The sequence below is a fragment of the Dromaius novaehollandiae genome, chromosome 2 (genome assembly GCF_036370855.1).
Source record: "Dromaius novaehollandiae isolate bDroNov1 chromosome 2, bDroNov1.hap1, whole genome shotgun sequence".
NCBI lineage: Eukaryota > Metazoa > Chordata > Aves > Casuariiformes > Dromaiidae > Dromaius > Dromaius novaehollandiae.
The window spans coordinates 76208364-76231537 of record NC_088099.1 but is presented as its reverse complement, the minus strand read 5'-3'; the positions used below and the strand labels follow the sequence as shown (position 1 = coordinate 76231537).

The following is a 23174-nucleotide window of genomic DNA, read 5'->3' as shown; positions in this document are numbered from 1 at the left end:
AGATGCAAACCTGGCAATTTGTTTGTATAAATGCTACTTGAAAAGTTGGAGGGGTATGCTTGATTTGTGGGAAACCACTGAGCACCCAGGCTTGTGCAACTCTGAAATAAATAAGTAAATGTCTCTCCTGAGTGTGTAATTACTGGCTTATTGCACACCGGGCAACGAATCCGCTTTTCGGACAACAATACCACCAAGTATCTTCACCTATGGCCTGTGATGAGACAGAACAGACCCTTGGCAAGCTTGCAGGTGATATCAGATTGCAGGGAGGGGCAGGAGTAGAGGAGTGGTACAGCCACCATGTCTACAGCTTTCCTCCTGTCCCGTACTTGTGAAGTGTGTTTCCATAAACAAAATGAAAAAGCTGTACACTTTATAGAGTGTTTCAGATCAACTCTCTTGCTAAAGTGGAGAGGGTTCACAGCTTTCTCAGAGATAGCCTGTTTTTCCTTAGGTTTTGTGCTCATGAGTCAAGTTGGCAGATGTAGCTCTTGTAAGTTCAGATGCTGAAGCAAACCACAAAGAGATGCTGAGTTTGAGCAGGTTATAAATCATCAATGTTTCTATTACTTGTTTGATGAAGTGATTAAAATCTTCCACCAAGCACATTTCCAGTGATTCTAATTCTGAAAAAAAGAATTCCTCTGAGATAAAAGGTTTATGTTTTGTTTTATTGGGGTTGTTTTGTTTTTGCCATTCGAGGTGAACTTGATTGTTCCTTTCTGTGAGCTAGCATGCGTTCTTGGTTTAGTCCTTTTTTTTCTTTTTCCTAGAGCTGTGTTTTGTTTTCTTTGTTTGTTTTTGCTCTTCATAGAAGATACATTAAATGTAATACCTCTGTGAGGCTTATATACATTACTACTGTTGTGACTGCATTATCACCAACATTTAATGACAATGGATTCTCAATAATCTGTTTGCCAAAGATGTAACTGTTTTTAAGTTACAGTAACTGCATAAGCTCATTAAGACCTGCTTCCCACTATGTTACCATATTACTTTACAGGTTTCAAGTTCTTCTGTGGAATAAGAAGTTTAACTACTTCTAGATTTCAGGAAAGATAGTGCTTAACATCTTGCATTAGATTCCCACCTGATGTTCTGCTGCTTATTCTATGTCTATAAAAGCTTTTCTGGAGCTTTATATTCCTTTCTTGTAGATAAGTTTTGCCATGTGGAATGGTACAAATGAAAGCACTGTGTATGATTCATTTTCTTGTTTAATTTGCCTTGTTTTCATGTTATACTTCACTAAATACATTTACTTTTATACTGGCTATGTACAAATGTAAAAAGAGAACAAACTTTTTATGTCTGAAAGACTTTAGTAACCTTCAAAATCTGTAGAAAACATCTCTGATAATCTGATTCCATACCCCCATACATGCCCCATTTTCAGAAAGATCCAGATCTTTACTCCAGAAGATTTCTGGTCATTATAGAGAAAGGTACTAATATTCATGGTTTCAGTGAAAAGATGAAAATCTATGGCAGAAGATGTATTTAAAGCTGTAGTGATTTCAAGAGTCTGTAACAGTCAGGGAGACATGCAAGTCTGAATCTGTGATGCTTGTTCATTAAGAAATATCAAAAACTCATCCAAAAGTCATTACATATGTAAAATACACATATGTCCTCACTAGGCAAGCAAAGAGGTAAAAAAATTTTCTTAAAGACCTTATCTTCTTATTTTATATAGTGATTGAGTTTACATTGCTTCTTCTCTGGGACAGAGAGGTTTGGACATGAGTTCCCCCGACAGAAACTCTTGTAGGTACAACGAGGATACGATTTAAAAGGCTGATGAACTGACACAAGAGCTCACTGGGACTGATGGAGATGAGGTCTCAGCTCTCCTCCTCAGCTCTGCCTGCTCTCCGCCTCATGGTCCTGCTGCATCCGGCACTTGCCAGAACATGCAGTAAGCCATGAATAACACTATGAAAGTAAAACATCCACTTTTCGCTGGGTTTGTTCTCTGCCATTTTTTAGTGAGTTGACTCAGTTCAGAAAGGGCTTAACTGAGTGTCAGAAGTGGGACAAGGCCTGTGATGTGACACAGCCAGGAGCAGGAAGGGGAAATCGTGGGTGGAGAGGGGCAAAGGGAGGGAGCTTTCTCTCTCTCCGCAATGAGGAACCAGTACTTGGACTCATAAAACCACACTTAAGTCAAGCTTTCTGTCACATAAAAAAGCAAACAAAACTAACTTTCTCTTCTTGCTCTATAAAAGTTTTTCCTATCCAATGTTATGATATTATTCAACTGATTTTTCTGTGAGGTAAACAGAATAAGTATTTGATACTTTTGTATTATTTTCCTTTCCATAGCAAGAAATATACAGGCTTTACTGAGTCTGCAAGAAAAAGCTGTACACTGTTTTTGCAGGCATATTTGTAAGGGAACCTCCGGAACAATAATGCATGAAGAAAACTGTCATTGGTGGGGATGATATTCATTTCATCCCCACAGAACAAATCTCTGTTAAGTATAAGAAATTTCATCATCCATTTGCATTTAGAGTATCTTTCTGGAAACAAATAAAATGTTGGCCTTTCTAACTTCTGAACACTTTCCTAACCAAATGCAGAGTTCTTTAATTGTAATGCAACTTGCTAACTGATAAGTTGCAGTTATACACAGAGCTGACAAGTATACTTTTAGTTAATGTTTTTGTAACACTTCACATCATAAGAACCTGTTTTAAGTTGTTTACGGAACTCAGACTCATTGTTTGAACAGAAAATTTCAGGAAAATCAGCTGTGTTGTTTCTAAGAATGAGACTGGGGCACAGATGGTGTTTTGTCTTTTTTTTTTTTTTTTTAAGTAATAATATTGCAACTTGTACCATTAATTTGTTTGAGTTTTCCCATGCTCTTACACAAGAGCATAACATAATAGGTGGAGTGCAGCAGGTATATTTTCCAGGGCTCAGAGCACTGCATTCTGCTGTGTGAAAATCAGCCTAATCTGTCTCAAGTTGTAAGCTGCTGGAACAGGTTTATCTGTTACATGCTACTAGCAAAATTATTCATAGGCTTTACCTTCTGTGCAGTCCTTCTGGGTATTCCAGGGGTGCTGTAATATAAGCGCCAAAACCAAGAGTGTGCAAACTGTGTCTTATGCATATGTTCTCAGTGCTCTCCTGGCTGGAGCATAGAAAACAGTCTGAGTACCAAGCTGAGAATTATCTATGAAGGAAAGAAATTAAGGCAGATACAACAGAAGCACAAGAGGAAAGTTAGAGGACAGGGACCACACAGTGGAAGAGGTAAATTTGTGAACAATAATACTAGAACACACTTGATTTCAGACCTTGACAGAGAGCCCAGGACTGCTAGGTCTTTCCTTTTTAGTAAATAGATATGAAAATTCTGTGACTTTTTTTCAGATGGCTGGTCCACATAGGAGAACTAATCTCAGTGGTACCCATAATGCCTTTAATTCAAGAGAGAGATCTCTGCTGGGGTCTGATGGTTTTAAACTTGTTCAAAGCCATTTGGAAACCAGTCTGTCCTATGAAATTTCTCTGTTTTTCACAGCCAGTGGTGGGGAGGGTTGTCCTTTAAAAAGGAACCTATGTTTAGCAAAGCCATAATAAAAGAGGAAATCAAGTACTCAGGGAAAAAAAAATCTTGAATTAATGCTGTTTGAGAAAATGTAATTCTTCTGCCCTTGTGCAAAGCTAGACAAGTTGTTCAAATCAGACTTTCCAGACATACTCACTAATTGGGCATTTCTCAATGTCTGAATGCTTTTTTTCTTAAGGCAATTCAAACAGGATGAAATAATTCAAAGTAGTGGATGCTGTCCACTGCATACATCATGTTCTATTAAAAAAAAAAAAAACTAAGTGCCCTAATCCATTATGTTCCAAACATCCAAGTTTTCATCCAAATGTAAACTCTAATTTATACAAAAAGGCATAAACAATGAACAAATCAGAGTTTTCAGGCTAGTCTGGTCCATGCAGGAGTTTTAGAGAACTCTGAAAATACATCAACTATGAAAAAAGTTACTGGTTATCTTCCTGAAATAAGGAATTCCTAAACATAGAAGTTATAAGAGCAAGATGTTCTTATAATGATGTCCTTAATGTTTATTCTCTTTATAATAAGGTTTTCTCTTCATTATAAAATTAAAAAAAAAAGTTGTGTGTTAAGCTTTTTAAACAAATTTTTAAATTCCATTGGCAAGAGAAGGATAAGTAAATAGTGTATGCTAGGTGAGTCAGAGAGGCTCAGGAGTTAAGAAAGAAAGAAATTGATAACTCTGAGGATTAGGCTTCAGTGTAGAAATAGTGACCAAGGAGACTCAGCATGGGAGATCCCTTCCAGCCACATGCAAGACAAACCAGTTGGCTTGACAGATTGTCAGGGCAGACTATATGACAAGATCTTTTATGTGAATATTACCTTTTTATTTAAAAGCACAGAAAGAAATACTTAATTTTTAAAAGAGTTGTGGAACTTAACCAGATACAGAAAAAGAAACGCTGACATATTTAAAAACATGCAAGTTATTTACGGAAAACATTAAAGCATGTTTCAGTATTTGTATTCTGAAAGATTTTAGTCATAGCATTGAACATTCTGAAGCTGGTATACACTTGAAAACTTTATCAGAGGGAATCATACCTCCAGGTCTCAATGGGCCCTGCCAGCCTACATCAAACTGAAGAATTTAAAGAAGTATCTTAAGTAATTACTAATTTCAAATGAAAGATGAAGTACCTCTATTTTCAGAATGTAATATTTAAGCTAATTCCAATCAAGAGAGTATTGTTTATGTAAGAGATTGAAACATAACAGTTAAATATGATGGTTTCAGAATTAATACAGAAAGCTCAGATTTTCCTCTTGCAGTTCAAAGACTTATTAGAATCCATGAAGAGATCTAAAATATTATAAAACTATTACAATGTATTATTATGATACACATACCTATGTAAAAACAGCTTTAGAATCCTGTTCTGTATGTAGAGACAGGAAATAAACTGACTCTTGTGCAATATCCCTGAAACATAAGCAATATGAACAGTGCTGGAGAATAATTAAATTTTCATAAACTCCTCCAAACCCTCATACACTAAGCTATTTACAGCTGGTTTTGAAAACCATAATTAAACTGTCAGAAAAACCCGGGAAAAAACAGCAAAATAACCAGCGACATAGAAGTCCTGGGGAGAAAACAAACAAACAAACAAACAAAACCCTAGTAGATCATTCAGATTGCTTAATGAATTCTAATAATTCCAGTAAGTCACAGACCAGGAAAGATCTGTGTTATAAGTTTTGTTTGTTTTAAACTTTAAGAACTGCATTACACTTTTAAAAAACAAACCTCCACTGAGAAGCTGTTCAGCTTACTGAAGCATGTTTTCCTCCTATACAGATTCTTGTCAGCAAAATCTATAGCTAATAATTCCATTTTACCTGCTTGTTTATCCTTACTGAAATACAAGGAGAAATAGGATTCCCAAAGCTTCTGCTAACCACCTTTGATAGTCTCAAAAGGATTTTCTAGGGATTTGTGAATTTATAGTCATGCTACAGCACAGAATCTATATCCTAATGTATGTTCATGTGCCTCATTATCTATTTTCAGCTGTGGCTAGTGCAGCACCTGGTAAAACCACCAGTTTTACAAATACAAAGAACCAAGGAACTCCAGCCCTCTCAGAGCTCATGATATCTCTGCAGACCACTAAATAGGCAACTTAGACAAAGTGAATAGTCCTGTGATACCCAACATTTTGGACTAAGAAAGACGCATTATTTAAAATGCAGACAAAAGGCCACCACTCCTTCAAATATATTCCTCACTCTGATATGTTCCCATTGTGCTACCCACTCATGCAGTACAAAGTAGATGAGAATTATTCACTGTTCCCTGTTGGGGATTCCCTCAGCAAATGTGATGCCAGATTAGCCAGCTCATTTGTTGTTTTCCCTGCAGTTCCTGGAGCTGAGGAGCCCAGTTACCATACATGATGCGAAATGTGCCTACTCAGCTCACAGCTCTTGAGGGAGACTTTCTAATTGTCATCAGTTAAGCACTATTACCTGGGTTATAGTAGAGAATCAAGGAACTTTGAGTCTAATCAGGCAACCCAGTCCCTCTCTTTGACATGGGCATTGCTGCAGCTCTTGTAAGTCTATGGAAAATTATTCAGTGTTTCTACAAGCTGAATTCGTAGTGCTTTATGCAGGTTCTTATTGCTTACTCTGTACATAGAAAAATCTGTTTTTCACAGGGACTGTGATCTGGGAGCTTCTGTTGATTTTCAACGCCGGTTAGCACTGAGAAGTCTTCTTGGATAGTGGATATCACTCAGACAGTCAACTCTTTTAACCTGTTTTTGTAGGAAGCTTTCTCCAGGAATCATTAAAAAAAAGTCCAGATAGGAAATTCTAAGTCAATGAAGAAAAAAAAAAAATTATCAGGAGTATTTAGCAATTACATTTATATCATTCACAGGGACACTCAAAATTTTTGTTGTATACTTCACTAGCTCTTCACCAGCCTACCAAAAAGAAAAACCTCACCAAATCCCAAACAAAACAAAAAACCGAGCAAAAATTGGAGTATAGTATAGTATTTAGGTTTCCTATCTCACTAGCTTTTTTCAGAAATAAAACTGGTTACCTGCTGAGGACACACAGCAGCAGTTCCATGTAGCTTTCTGCAAGTGGAAGATGCTTTCCAATTCATTCCTTTCAGCAACCTACTCCTTTCAGCTAATCACAGAAGTAACTTTGCTGCCTCAGGCTTTAGCTGGGATGCATAGCCATTTTTTTTCCACCTGTGCAGACACCACACAGCAGCACGGCTAGATTCTGCTGTTTGTTCTCTTTCCTCCCTGCAAAAGCAGCCCATATATGGCAGCGCTTCTCAAAGAACCTAACCTCCACCTAATCCTTATTTAAAAAAAAAAAAAAAAAAATATATATATATATAGTGAAAAATGAGCACAGAGGCCACTGTTTCTTAGTCTCATGGCTTCCCATGAAAAATCAGAAAAAAGTCATTAAGAGATTTTGGTTGTGGAACTATGGAGTGGAACTATGTTGATCTCTTGTAGCCTGAGAAACAGAAAGGGGCAAGGGACACATTTTAAAAGCCTTTTAATTATTGCATAAAGCTAATGTTAGTGTCTTATAATCCGTCTTTCATTAGGTAAATCTGAATGCACAGTACTGCGACTTTAAATAGTATAGAAATATGTGTATTAATATAGCATATTAATAAGTAATATAGAATATTAAGAATATAGGAATCACTTTTAATAATCTATATTCTAGGACACAACAGCCTATCTATTCAGGAAACAAATGAGAAGGCAATAAAAAACTTCTCTTATCTAAATTAACTATTTCGCTTTCAGATTTTGATACTGAACTATTTATTTCACTTTCAGATTTTGATATTGAACTATTTAATCATTTTGTTCAAACACTATTAGTTTTTTGATATCTAATGCACTGCTCTAGATTAGCTTTATCAAGTGTCTAATAAAGCATTATGTTCATCTCTTTTGTCTTCTGTGTGAGGACTATTTTATCACAGTGTAGTATCTTTTTTTCAGCAATGGTTTGCTAGCTCATTAATTTTTCTGCTATAACTCCCAAATCCCTTTCCCCACCAGCGTGCTGGATGATTGATTCCTTGCTCCCAGACTAATTTTTTACATTGGACTGCATTTACCATCTGCTAGATAGATCACCCAAAACACTCAAATGTCTGGTTCCACTATTCCTCTTTGCCCGGCCAGGAGCCTGAATATCACATGCAAATGTGGAGGTTGTGTTCTCTCATCTGGATAACTCTTCTATATTCTGGATAGAGGTTTTAACAAAGAGCATTCAGGTAATGATATATCTCTTCTCACTACAACCAAAATACCCCTCTGTAAATATTAGGCAGTTGTTCTTTGTGCTTTCTAGCCAAACCTTTATTTTATACTTAGCACAAGCACTACATTCTGACATGAAAAAGTACTCTCTTTCCAGCTCAGAAACAAATTTTGCACCTTTCAAACACATATAGCTAGTTTCACAAAGACGTTTATTTTAAACATAAATGTCTGGACAAACAAACAAAAGAACATCCATTGCACTTAACCAGAGAAGAAACACCATGAAAGAAACTGCCTTCCCAAACTATGTTTTGTATAAAAAAAGATTTCCATAACCTTAACATAAGCCTGCCTATTTTTGTTTAGCTTTTATAACTTTGAAATGGCACTTCTATGTAAAAAAAAAAAAAAAAAAAAAAAAAAAATTAAGACAGGAAAAAGAAACTCTGCCTTGAAGAATTCTCTAGGTAAACTTTCTGTGAGAAATGGAGGATAAAAGAAAATCTACTGGAGAACACAACACTTTAGGAAAGTAGCAGTCCATCTGCCGTCCACTACATGTGGAACTGTTGCTTAGGGGGATCTTTTTAACCTAAGGATTTTCTGATGCTTTCCTCTGCCCTGGAGAACACGTTTGGCACAATACACTGACCTCTGCCTCTCCCCCAGGGATCAGCTAAAGAAGGTACACAATCAGAGTGGATGCTAATCAGCAAAATGTAAACACTGAATTAGATCAGTGCTTCCCTAAGTTTTAAAGTAACAAACTGCTGTCAAGCCACAACATTTTAGGAAACTTTTTACTGAAATCTCTGTTTGGTATCAAGTTGCACTGTTTGATATGTCTCCATGAATCAGCTACAGACTTTATATCTTGATCTTGTGGCTTATGACACATTAAGAATTAAAACCTACATTTTCAAAAGCATCACATTTTGGATGCCCAGTCTATTCTGGGCATTTTCTGCATATTTACTGACACCTCCAGATGGCCCAGATCTCAAGCTTTTATGCTGCATTTGTTAAGTTTTTTGTTTGTATTAAAATTTTAAAGGAAGTTCAGCACCTCCTGCAAATGATGCCTACCTGATCTCTTATTTGTTGTAGTTACGTGTGAAACCATGCTGGCAGTGACAGTCTCTGAATAGGAGAGCAAGTAAAACACTTATAAAACAAACTCCTCTGTGAGCTTCAGGCTTAAGCAACAGAGCAACAGCTCAGACACTGCTGAAATGTGTGCATTTACATTTGGTTTTATATAGTCCAGTGCAGGTAGATGTGACAGCATGATTTCATTCTGTGCTGTCTGTTTCTTCTTACATCATCATATGCGGTGTTCACAAGAATTATCAGAGAACTCTTAAGAACTTCTAAAACAGCTTTTTTTGGCCAGCAGTAGGTAAGTGCTGAATATGTCAACCTGGTGAAACTGGGTTGGAAAATGTCAGTCTGGGAAGCAATCAGGGCTGCATCTAGGGTGAAGCAGGTGGAACTCCCAAAGTTAGGCATTTCATGTTCATCCTGAACACACTGCAGCACACCCGAGGGCAGACAAACCAGCCATTGCCCGGATCTAGATCTCTGGCTCACCCAACCATCTCCATTTAGCCCGTCTGCTTTCACATTGCTTTCCTGTGACTGGTATAAGGCAGAGGAGACATCCCAGGGTTTTTCCTTGAAGGACTCAGACTTCACCTGCCAAAAAGTCAGGTAGCTGAAATCAGGCTGCCTAGGAGGCTTTGCAGCTGCACGGAGTCAGATTTCAGGAGCACACTGGCCTCCAGACCACACTTGAGAAGAGCCATTTCACATACTGAACACAGCCCGTGTCCATCCTTCTTCTTCTGTCAGATATACTGCACCTATTCTTTTCTTCAGTTGTATCTGATGTTCTATGACGATCTATGAGTTCTATTAAGGCAAAGTGCATTTGCACCTTTTTAAACCATAGGTGCATACAGGTAACTAGCAAGGTCTCAGTCTGGTACAAACTTACTAAGGGATGATCTGGTAACCAGAGAAAGAAGCCAGGTCCCTTTGGAAAAAATACTGACAGTTCAGTCTTGCTCCTGATTTTCTTCTCATTTATTTTCAGGTTTTCCTGCTGGTCTTAGTTAGCACTATTTTTAAAGTGTGGATGAGAATCCTGCCAGCTTGAACATGGTTACATAATGTCTGTGTTTTAAGACTACAATTACAAATAAATTTATTTTTAATACCAAGCTAGGGGAGAGGTATTACAAGGATTTAATTTTATTTTGAACCAGCTCCTTTAAACATTGTTGCTGTAGTACAACGCATAATCTATTATTGGAAAAATGTTGACTTTTCAGTCCTTAGAAATTTCTTGTATAATTAACATTTAAATTATTCTAAAATAAATCCTGAAATCACTGGTTTAACACTGCCTCTTTATGAAACCACACTATGACCAGTGATGCAGTTTTACAGTAACCTACAAATTGAATGGTGATATCAGCATATCATTAAATTGCTATCTTAAACAGAGAAATTCACTTCAAAAAATATATGTGTAAATGCATCCAGAGTATATTCAGACTCACAACCCCTAGTCAGCCAGGTTTTTAGATGTAACTCAGTCAGCAAGAACAGAATTCTTCTAGCAACTATGCTAGGTTTCTCTGTATTTCTAAATTCTGTTAGAATTTTAACATGATCTAAGAATATACTACAGCAATAAGATTAGAGAGGATTATTTAGTTTACAGTAGATGATTTAATTATAATTTTCTTATTATCTAAAGCTATTCTTATGATAGAATGCTTTTTTAAAGAATATTTTACATAGAACTTCCTTGGTTTTCAGCTTGATTGAATTTTATAGACTGTTTACAAAAATAAAAGCTTTCACCTCAAAAATGTCAAAATGTCCTCCATCTTACTTCTCACCCTACAGTATCTGTAGGGATTGTTAAGGAGGACAAAGACAAGCCTAGAAACTTTTAGAGTCAGAAAAATATATCCTTTTTCAACATTCTTGGTGCTCAAATGTTTCTTCTTCCCAAATGCTGCAACTATCATTATCCTAGGAACTACTGCTACTACCTGCTTTGCAAACAGACTCCACAGGCTAGAAAAGTCAAAAGCACTTTTAGTTTACTGATCAATGGGGGAACGTGATAATCTCGTTAGAAGTAAAAAGTAAATCCAGCCTCTTGTCAACATCTATGGGATTCTCTGCTTTCATACTTCTTTACTCAAAGACCTTAAGCACCACTGGTTTTTTAGAATCCAAGTAAATATTAACTCTTCCCTTTACCCAGTCAACTGTCAGCTCTAGAAGAAAGCCATCAAGCTGCAAGTACAAAATACTTCTCTTTACATCAACAGCAATAAAAGGGCCATACTGTTCTTAATAAAGACACTTCTTATTTTCCCTTTAATGGGAATTACAAGAGAAGTCTTGGTACAGAAGGGACATTCTCTTGCCAATACTTTCCACAAACAAATATAACCCCACCCACCAACCCAAACCCTTAATCCTCACCAAAAAAAAAAAAAAAGAAAAAAAAAAAAAAGAAAAATCACAAAAGGTATGTCTGTTCCAGCAGTTAAGATGAAGAACAGTTAAGACCGAGTCTTGAGGCCACATCTGATTCTGGATCACACAGTCACCATGAGCTCAGGTACAGACCAGCTGCAAAGGGCCATGCCTCAGGATAATATTAGCCCAAATTCATGCTCATATGTACCAGATGGATTGGGCACAGGCAGGACTGAGTGAGCTACACATGCTCTTCTCTTCCCCATCACAGTGGAGACAGTCTGGACCCGCACTTCAGACAACATGGGAGCCAATAGTGAGGAAAGAGTGTATATGAAACTCTGTTTAGTCAAGCCTACTCTTAAACTTAAGCCTTCTCCTCACAGGTGTGACCAATTCTACACCTCTTTCTTCTTCTTTTTTTTTTTTTTTTTCCCTCATCCTAAGGAAAAAGGTGAAGTTTTCAACTACAGCTAGCACATATGGTAACGTGCTTTAAAACAGTGACATTTTATTCTGGTTTGAACCCTAAAACTGTAATTTACCAATAAATATAGATAGTATTTTTGAAAGTATGCCTTCTCTTCAATGCTGACATATCTTAGGTGCTTCTAAGAAACCCTCACAAAGGTAATTGAATAAGCTTCTCTGCGGAAAACTGTTCCCTTAGGCACTTAGAGCTTATGTCCCAGGCGTTGTACTTCTAACCCTAGCAAATTCTTGCTTGTTTAATTTTTAGCACTTACTTTTTGAAAAATTCTCAATGTTTTTTCTACCCAGATTATTCTACGAATGTTAAATCCTTTTGAAGGAAGCAGTGTTAGTATAGGCTGAGGAGAAAAGTGTAGTAAAGATGATTTCCTACTAAGGGAGTGTATTACTTTGATTTAGCCATTCTGACCTCAGTTTTGCCACTTCCTATGATTCCCACAAGCTGTCAAACACTGAGCAAGCGCACTGCTTTCCACAGACAAGGGAGCTCTCCACTTTGTCCACAGACAAAATGCAGAAGGTATGTTCTTAATTCCTAGTCATTAATTACATCAGGAGATTAGTGTGCAAGTGTGTTACACATACCACTAAAAGTGAAACACAGACAAGACCTGAATAGATAATTTTTTTATTGAAATGTGTATGCTATGCCCCTTCTACTGGCACTGGTGTCCAGTGACACTGAGTTTGGGGACCCTGGTCCAGGGTCTGCAGAGCAGACTTGCTGACATTTTACAAAAAGAGTCACTAATCTAACAGCCTCTGCTGCATGTCAGGCGTATGGGAGAACAGACAATGATCTCAGCAGGAGGTGCCAGGGAGAAAAAGACTTGGAAATTCTGAATGAGACTAGATTCATCTATGGTGGCAAGTAGACAGGAAGCAACGACCAGACAAGAAGAGGCATTCCTTCTCTATGGTATCTCATGCATCTCCGTAACAGTGACAGTAGCCACACTTTGAACTCACTGCTCCCTCTTCACTTGTGCACAGTAATCAGCAATTAATGTAATTTTTCTCTCCTGTTGAGAGAATAGTCAGACCAACCAACACTATATGTTCCTGCCTTATTCTCCCAGCTCTTGTTGATCTTCTCACTCCCTTCTGTACCCTTCCCAACTCTTCTTCCTCTAAAGCTCTGTTTACATGGGGAGAAAAAAAAGTTTGGAAAACAAAAACATATGATGTGGCTAGTTCTTGAATACATCTGTGTTTGTCCTTTGTCCCTTGCTCCCATTCCCAGCTTTGTATCTTTTCTCATACTGCTTCCGTAGTCCTTTCTTCTTATGTATCAGTCATGTTCCACTCACATCCCTCCTCAGAAACCACTGCTGTTGCCTAGTCTTAAGATACTTTTATTCCACTGCTGATGTATACCCTTCCCTTCTCACCCTATTACATTTTGAAACATCAAAATACATGTTTTTTTCTTGTGGTTGTTGTACTCCTGTTGGCTTACCACTTAAAACATTCCTGCTTTGCTTCACAGAATCACAGAACAGCTGAGGTTGGAAGGGACCTCTGGCGATCATCTAGTCTAAACCCCCTGCTCAAGCAGAATCACCTAGAGCACATTGTCCAGGCCCCTGTCCAGGCAGTTTTTGAGTATCTCCAAGGATGGAGACCCCACAATCTCTCTGGGCAACCAGTCCCAGTGCTTTGTAACCCTCGCTTCTCTTTTTTTTCTATTTTCACATTCTCTGTTTGTCTAATCTACTCTATGAATTTTTTCATGGCAGAAACCATTTCTCTAAAGCATATTTAAAGTTGAGTTAGTATATATATGGTTAAGGATTGTTCAAATATAACTTCCTCTGCTCTCCTGTCTAAAAATTTATGAGCTTTTTGACAGCCTATACTTCCAGGCTCAATAAACAGCACATCATACACACAGCCATCTCCATATCACAGAATGGATACTTTTCTTTTTCCATCCATTCCCTTCCTTCTGTGCTAATCAGTACTTTCCATATAGTTTTATCTACAGGCTATTAAGAGTTATTATGATTATGTTAACAAAAAAAAAAAAAAAAAAAGAAGAAGAAGAAAAAAAGAAAAAAGGCATTCACACTTATCAGAAGAGGAATTTTAGGAAAGGGAGAGTGCTGTTAATTTTTTTTGACCTCATTCAATCCTCAATAAACTAACTTTAAGCAATTTTATCTTTATCCACTTTACTCAACAAGAGTTTAAGAAACTGGGGATAGCATACCACCTATGAGACTCATAGGAGATGCATGGAATCATCATAAACAAGCATATAGTATTACATAAAGGAGCAGCAAACCGAAACACGAGCAGAAACATATCATTGTTAATTAAAATGCCAGGTACACAAATCCAAACCAATGCACTGAGCAATGACTAGTGTTAAGACCACGTACTTTCACTGAAATTCTCTGCACTTGCTCAGTTACAATCTCATCAAATTCTAACTACTGTGGCTGAAGTTGTGATTTGAGTGTATCTCACACTGGGGAGTCAACTGGACTAAAACTGAAGATTCCCGCATGCAGTGTGCCTCTGGGGAGTACCGATGGATTAGGAGCTCATGAACTAACTACATTTTGTGCTTACCTTTACACTCAGAATGCTTAATAATCCCCTGTAGTTCACAGTCTTTAATAAGGACAAGACTGTCTTGTAACCTGAGCAGAGAAGCAAGTGTCACTCCACCTTACTTACAGGCAGTCAGCGAATACCAGAAATGTTACGTAAGATGACTACAGCTAAGGCTGGGAATAAAATAACCTCTCTAAAGCACAAACCCTAGGATGTGTTAGCCGTTTTCTTTTTCAGACAGGAAACAACTTCTGTTTTTTTCCCCATTCTGTGTAAAATGGGGCTATTTCAGTATACCTAGTGTAAAAAAGTATGGATCTACCGATGAACAAATGCTTAGAACACCACATCATCAATTAACTATATATAGTCCTATATATAATATATACACACACACACATACATACTATAGTTAGCTGTATATAAGTCTCTGTCTCCTACTGTAATCACTTGATTAGATGTCCTTTCTAGGGCCAATGATGATGCAATCACATCATAATTTAACAAAACACGAGACTAATGCATATAGAAAGGGGAGAATTAGGGCTTAAAAAGCTACTTTAGCTTTCATGTTACCTGCCTGTATTTTCCACCCTGCAATGTTCTTTTATTAGAGCAGCTCTTTCTTAAGGAATATATTCTGAAGGAATCAAGAAGAACAGTTCAGAATTTCTTAACAATTTAATGAAAAATAAAGTAGTACTAGTAAAGTTTTTATAGGTAGCTATATGATCTAGCGATGATAAGACATTATAACCTCAAGAACTGTCCCAAAAAGTTTAAAAAAATGTTCCAGGACAGAAGATCAACCAGATGCAAACATTAAAATGAAAAAATAATAAACAAATTATGTTTTCTGCTTCTCTGAGTATGGAAGGTAATTTAGAGAGTCCAAATCTTTGAAGTACTGATAGTGTTCTTAAGTTTAACTTTCAGTATAAATAATAATCTATATGACAGTGCTCCACTGAGAAAGGTGCTAATGTCAATATATCTGGCCCCACGTGTAAATACAGGAAACTCATCTTTTGCTGGGAGTAGCTTAACCAGTAAAAGTTAATGAACCTATATGGAGGTAAGTGAGGGGAAAATCTGTCCCCAATGTTTCATGTTGATGTTAGTTCTTTTAAAATTAATGTTGAGAACTAAGACACAGCAGTTTTGCCCAAAACAGTTAACGCAGTAGAACCTGAGTATTCGATTTCTGAATTAAATTATTCTTTCATATTTTTACAGTTACACTAAAAACAGTGCTCGTCATATATAGGTACATAGCATACATACTTGCTTCTGCCTATTTTTACTAGAACAATCATTTTGAATGTCTTTGACACAGCATGCAGCTTTCTAATTCCATGTTGGAAAGTCCTCTATCAATGATGGCTTCTAAAGAATAACAGTATCCATGCATGCCACATTATCTCAGAAACTTCCTCATATATTTCATCAACCTTGTATATTTAATTTCATTGATTTATGCACTTGCTATGTTCTAATGACCCACATGTCTCTGATGGGTAAGCCACTAATGCCAGTGGCATATTAACCTATTAACCTCTCTTTAAAAATAAACGCAACATTCACACACATAGAATAAAAACACCAGGAAGCAATAAAACAATAGTATTGTGGTACCACAAACTATGATATTTGATGTCAAGACTGGCTAAAATTAAGAACAAATAAGCATATTGGGAATGAATAGCAGTGAGATTTATTATATTGCAAAATTATTTTGACATTGTTTGCTGGTTTATGAATTTGATAGCCTGCATTATCAGCATTATCCACATTATAAAAGGTAAATGGGAAAAACATCTCTGTACCAATCACTCATTTCTTAAGAGCTGTTTTACAGAATTATGACCCTCCCCTGGGAAGTCCTGATAGCTCCTTCCAAAGTGCAAATTGCCCTCCAAATCTCACTGAGGACAATGGGAGCAGGGGGCTCTGAGCACAGTGCAAGAAGCGTTCATCACCTTGGAGAAGGCACTTTATACAGCTTTCAGCAGCAATCGTTCTAGTGAAATAAATCTGTTATTTTACAAAGAGAAAGGAGGCATTCTCAGCAATTTTTCAGCCACAAATTAAATTAGTTTATCTGAATATATTAGTTTGCAGAGGAAAAACAAGTGTTCCTAGTGATTATAAACTTCATATTGCACATATTTACTCTGTTCTACTTCAGAAAAATTTCAGCCTACCATATCCCTCAAGATTTAAGAAAATGTGCTGCTGTCATACCAAACCAGTCTATCTGCATTGAAACTGTACTATATTAGCACATATTTATGCATAGCATTGGCAGAAATAATAAACTATGGAACCGAAACAGGAAAGAAATCCTTAAAAATGTTTTTAAAATGGAGTATTTGCTGTCTACATCTCATCCACAGTGAATCTACATAGCAACCAGAGAAGGATGGAGAGGCTACATTAAGTCTCAGGGTCTGTATACATGACCAGAGAGACGGGGAGACAGAACAAATATTCCGTGTAAACGCTGTGACGGGTTACGTTCACGTGGTACCTCCAGGCTATTTCCCCTCTTTCTCAGGCAGGAGGAAAAAGTGAGGAATGGCAGCCCCGTGGGGAGGGAGGCCGGGGGGTAGCCCCGAGAGTGCCTGGCGCGCACCTGCCCGTACGGAGAACAACGGAGAGAAAGAAAGAGAACAACAAAAGCTGAGGGACGGTGACAAACTCTCCCCTCGCTGGCGGGGGGCCCTCGTGCCCCCCGGCCCCGGAGAGGCCGATCCCCTGCCCGCCAGAACCCCCACCGCGGGTGCCGGGCCCGGGTGACAGCGCCGCTCCTTTGTCTTCGCACAGCGCCGCGCCGCGTCGCGCCGGGCCGAGGGGAAGCCGCAGCACGTCGGCTCAGGTTCAGCCTCCCCACGCGCACGCGTGGGCTGCTGTGCCGGCCGACCGCCGGGGCGGGGGCGGCCACGCTGCGCCTGTGCGGGGAGCCCCGCTGGGTGCCGCCGGGGGTATTACCTGAGCAGTTGATGCCTTTCCCCTTGCCGGTGCCGCCGCTTTGGCACTCGTTGCCAGGCAGGGGGTTGGACGCGCGGCTGGCGGGCAGCGCGGAGAGGGCAAGCACCAGGATGGCCGAGGTGCAGCACAGCGTCAGTGGCGGTCCCGCTCGCAGCAGCGGCCGGGCAGTGGCCGAGCTGTCTCCCACCATGGCGAGGGGGCGGCTGAGGAGCAGCGCCGGGGCAGCGGGATGGCGGCGGCAGGCCCACGGCATCAGCTGGAGCCCGGAGTGCCGCCCGAGCGAGACCGTTTTTTCTCCGCCGGCCCAGAGCAAGCCTTCAGCATCCCCGCCGCCGCGGCCAGAGAGACCCGGCGCCGCCGGCGCCCGCCGGCGCCTCGCCGCGGCAGGGCTGGCTCCGCGGTGCGGCGCGGCGCGGCTCCCGCAGCCCAGCCGTGCGGCGGCTGTCTCGGCGGCGCGCTGGCAGCGGGGCCGCTCCCCCCGGCCGCGCTCCTTTGTGTGCGACGCTCGGTAGCGCCGCCGCTCTGGCTACAACAAAGGGAGCGGGACTGAGGCGGCTGCTACTGCCGCCGCCGCCGCGGAGGGAGGAGGACGAGAAGGAGGAGGAGGAGGAAGAAGCACACGTGATGGTAGCCCCCTCCCCCGGGACCCGGACGGGAGATGAGGGGCTGCTCCGCGGGCAGGGCGAGTGGCAGAGAGGCGGGCGGCGTCCCGGGAGCGGCTGCCCGCACGGTAGGGGGTGGCGGCGCCGCTACCTCCCGCGTGCCGGGCTGGGCCAGGGGAGGCGGCGGCGGCGGTGGCGACGCGGGAGACTCCAGCAAGGCGCGGGCAGCCCCGCGGATGCGGGTGGCAGCGCGGCGGCGGCAGCCCCTGCCCATCGCTCGGGGCGGCCGGTGGTAGGTACCACCGAAACGCGTGAGGGAGTAATAATAAAGGGGGAATGAATGAAGAGTGGGTCTGTGTGTGTGAAGTCCCCCAAGGGCAGTGAGGAGGGGAGGGCCAGATGCATATCGTTTGTCATCCAGGAAGATGGCTTATTATTCCTTGATCAGCTAGCACAAGTGGGGATGAGGAAGAAAGCAGAGAGATCATTTTTACTACTGATTAATTGCAAGGCTTGTTTTATTTTTTAGCATACAGGACCCCAGCAGGAGTATTTCTACAAATCCAATAAATTCATTTGTTCACAGTAAATGTAGTGGCTTTTCTAACAGAGAGCTTGTATTATCTAGGGTTTTTTTTCGTGGACACCCTTCGGAGGGTCAGGAGATAGAGTGCCAGGCATGTCTTGAGTGCAGACTCTTCACATCTTACTGTGTGGCTTGAAGTATTGTGTAATTTGTCAGCACTGGGATCATTTTTACATAGGGGAAACATAGGAAGTATTTGTACATTCAACAAGAGATTTTCCTGACTCAGTCGTGGCTTATATTTGGTACTAGTTTTTCAACATACTGTAGAAAGCATTTGCTGTTCAGGACCAAGAGCTGCCCATTTCCTAGGTCAATCTGCTGCTGCATGCCACAGTCTGGCTCTGGAGTATGGCTTCTGTGTGAGGAGGGAGACCTTAGAGTAGTCTGCTAGCAGCAACAGTCAAGAATAAGGCCATAAATCCACTGAAAGGCTCTGGGTAGGCACAGTGGTCAGCCATGCAAAGTCAGGCTTTTTTATTTTATTATTATGTAGATGAAGAGCTAAGTTCTGTATTACTAAGACTGAAATAGCAATTTTCTTTCTGCATATAGCAGTCAGCACTGACTGTATCTGCCATGTAAACATTTTTCTGTAATAATTTTCTCCTTTTGTTAATAGGGATGGGGGGGGTATGGTGAGAGCTCAGAAGACCTCTGCTGCTTGGCAAGGTATGTTAACTTGCATGGAGCCTTGCTCTGCTGTAACTAGGCTGCCTTAGGTACACTGGCTATCTTATTTAAAGCTTGCTCAGGCATCTGCATTTTGCAATCTGGTCTGCTAAGCAGGTATGCCTTTTTAGGCTTTAGGACATGGGACTAGCACAGATCTTGTGTTCTGAAGCTAGTACTTTGCTCTTGTAGGAGTAAATACACCATATAGCCCTCCATAAACAGAGCAATATCCATCTTACATCAAGTATATTTGACCTCACTTCTTGCTGGGAGGCTGGACCAGAACTTCCCTCATGTCTTTGTTAGAAAGCTCCTTCCAACGTCCAGCTTAAACACGTTCAATACCCACTTGTTCTTGTAGTATACTGAGCTTTAGTGTAGACATTTCTCTCTCCCTTGTGTGTATGCTTGTAATGTATTTATAGGCAGCAGTCATACCCACTCTCAAGTCTAACTTTCTGTACCAAATGCAGTTTGAATTCAGTGTTCTTCAGCATAGTTGACAGGAAATGTGTAACAGATTTTTGCAAAGTATTGACACTGTCTTTTCCAATGGAGGAATCTCCTGATTTCTTCTGGATGACCTTTTCTCATACAGACAATTTGCTTTTTATATGACCAAAACACACTGCTGGTTTGGGGTCACATTGTAGTACAAGCAACACTTTCTATTGTCTGTCATTTACAGTCTATAATAAAAATGCTTTTTATGAATGTCTAAGTGCATGACCTTATCTTTACTATTATTGAATTTCATCTCATTTCTGTTATTCCAGTCCTCTAGATCATCTCTGTATGATATTCTGAACCTCTTTTCTATGGATAATCCTTCCCAGTTTTTTGTTACCAGCAGACTCCAACTTTTATGCTAATGAAAATACATAGAAATATTCATCACAGAGCTATAAGAAACAGTAATAGTAACTTCCCTCAGTTTAAGCATTCCCCTTTCATGTCACTCTGTTGTCATTTGTAGCAAGTTCCCAACTTAATTTACAGCTTTGTTACAGTTCCCCATCTCTTTCAGCTTACCTAGGCAGTTCCTATGTGGCATCATATCAAAGGTTTAAATGAGTCCAGATAGATAAGTAAATCTCATGGGATTTTGTTTGTTTGTTTGTTTTTTGACTCCTAGGATAGATATACACCATTTTTTTTAGATAGAAAAGTCATGTTTGAGTTGCGTTATCTGTCTGGGTGCATCTCTAGCTAGCCTTAAGTGATACAGTCATGCTTGACTGGGAAATTCACACAATGCCAGCTGTGTATTCACTCTTACTCTGTCTCTGATTTAAAAAATAAATAAAAATAAACACTTCTCTGCCAGCTAAAGAAGCAAAAGAGCTCTGAATGAATTTGAACAAGCTGTTTCTGTGATACAAACTGATGGAATGCCACACTGAGGATATGACAGCTCTGATATTTCTTTGAGATCATGTTAATTTCTCTTGCATTTGGTACCTTCCATCTTTGGTAGTAAATTTGACTTTAATTATACAATGATTACACTTCTGCTCACCTCCAACTGCTCTCTTGTGCCTACTTAGGAAGCTCTGCAGATTGTCCAAAATTGTCATCCTTTGTGAGCACTTGACCACAAACAGCAGTTTTTCGGAGTCTGCTGCTGGTGCACCCACAGTTTCTCCTTTCTCTTAATTTTCTCCAGTAATTGTAAAAAGGATGATACATACTGCTTCCTTACCTTTGGTTGTGTAAAAGCAGAGAAAAGTGGCTGAACTAGTAAGAGGGATTACATTTTCCAAAGATGTGGATATGCATTATCCACATCTAAATGCATTAGATGCATTTAATTGTGAAAGCACTGTTTTATTTCATCTTGGAGTACAAGAATGGAGAACAGAGATCTATAATTTAGTGAAATAATTAAACTATTGTTCAGAGCCCCGTGTGTCATATAACTGTGTGAGACAGTAGAATCCTGCCCTTGCTGGCTTTTTGCCAGAGAATTGTACTTTTAAGTCTCAACTTTGATTCTTAATCAAAAAATGTTTCTAATGCTTGAAGTTGTGAAAAAAATATTAACAGAGTATAAACTAGAGCAGTGTCATCAACTCAAATATACAGTCAGCATGAATAAATGCCTCAGGACAAAGGAATCCTTTCTTATAAACTGTTTCACTTCTGATCTTTTTATCAGTAATACTCAGTTTGTCCAACAACTGATCTCATTTCTCTGTCCCCAGTTGTTTCCTCCTCAGTGCCAAAAATCTCAGCTGATGCCTACCCAAAGCCACTACCTTCTGCATTTACAACCTTGCTAATACAAATAAGAATCTTTAGTATATAGTTCAGCAGCATGTTGATGATATAAAATATTAGTGCAATATCAAAACAGTGGAAAAAAGGACCAGCTGGTACTGGTTATGGTGTTTAGTTTCATGTATAGTTAATTTGTTTTTTAATTTCATAAATACTTGATTCACATTAAAATTATTTTTAGCACTATAGAATTTCTACTGTGTTATTCCTGAGTGCTGCAGAATTCAAGTATGTGACTCAGGATTCAGTGTTAGGTGACTGTGTAGTACATTGGATCCTATCCTACAGACCCCACACAGGTTGGTTTCACCACGCACACCCTCTGGCAACACAGACATCCTTTTTGAGCCTTCCTTGCCTGGAATACTCTTTGTTGAACAGGAAGGGGTTTCTTTCATAGTATTTAGCACAGCACTATCTTGGTCCTTTCACTCCAGGACTAAATATGCAGCATTAGTTCCAGATCAACACTTTTCCTTTGTTTTTGAAGTTTCACTAAGTCTAACTTTTCTACTAAGTCTAACTTTTATTCAAAAGGCTTGATCAAATGATTCATGATACTTAACACTTCTCAAAGCTAGGAAAAAGATTTCACAGGACTGTAGGCCAAACTGAATTTGCTGCCACAGTAATGAGGACAGAACAAGGACAAGACCTCAGGAAAGCTAGACTTGCTGCTGCTCCTAGAAAGTTGGAAAGATATGGCTGGCAACTGCTTCTGCCTCCCCTGTACAGCTTGGTCATGGCTCTGGGAAAAGCAACATAGTCAGTGGGACAGTGGCAGCAGTCTGCTGCCTTAATCAGCAGTGTCCTTGTCCAGTGCATAGAGCTGCCCCCAATGCCTCACCAGTTCTTGAGGCAGTGACACTTTTAGCATAGTTGTTCTGGGGCAGCTGAAATCTTTCCCTTGTGTTGCCATGTCACTCTATTTTGCATTTTTTTACTTCATTCCTGTGTTTCTCTTCTCTATTTCCCCCTGCTTCTTTAATTTCTGATTTTTCAGACATTTGCCTACATTTCTTTTTTTTTTCTTCCATAATTTCCTGTTTTCCCCTCCCTGTTCACCATGGTGCCTAGTCTGTGTTTCTTGTCTTGCAGTTATTTTCCCTCTCCTTTCCCAGAATATCTTTCTTCAGTTAAAAGACATGACCAAGAACCCATTTGGGTCAGCAGAATGATTCCTAAGAACCAGGCTAGAGATAGATTTCTTCTTGTGTCTTCGAATTGTCACTCCTAGTTCATTTCCCCACAAATGTAGAAATGAACTTATCATCACACTTATCCTACTGGCCCATATATATTGTTGAATGTGATTTCCAGATGTTGATAAATGCTTTTGTCTGTTATGGACTGGATTATTTCAATTCTTTGTTAACAAGGCATACAGTGCATTATATCTAGGCTGCAGCTAATTCATAACATTGTAACATGTATAATGCTACATGTACAAAGAAGGTTGTACAGTTCAGTTCAGTTGTTCAGTTCTAGGAATCTTTCACCGTATCTGTAAAAATCTTGCAGTTTTTTAATTCTGCTTTTACCTTTTGACATCCTAAAAGGCCAAAATATAGTATACTTCACTGAACTTGAGCTGTACTGCCCCAACAGTGCTCTGTATTCTG

At 39.7% G+C, this 23174-nt stretch overlaps 1 protein-coding gene across 1 annotated transcript in view; it reads right to left on the bottom strand.

Moving 5' to 3' along the window:
• The window catches only part of TMEFF1 (transmembrane protein with EGF like and two follistatin like domains 1), a 108003-nt gene extending 90206 nt beyond the window's left edge, over positions 1–17797 (bottom strand). Inside the window, exon 1 of the mRNA XM_026110307.2 lies at positions 17410–17797. Coding sequence (XP_025966092.1) covers positions 17410–17662 — 253 coding nt within the window. The 5' untranslated portion in view covers positions 17663–17797. The remainder of the gene's footprint in view (positions 1–17409) is intronic.
• Between the last annotated feature and the right edge of the window lie 5377 nt (positions 17798–23174).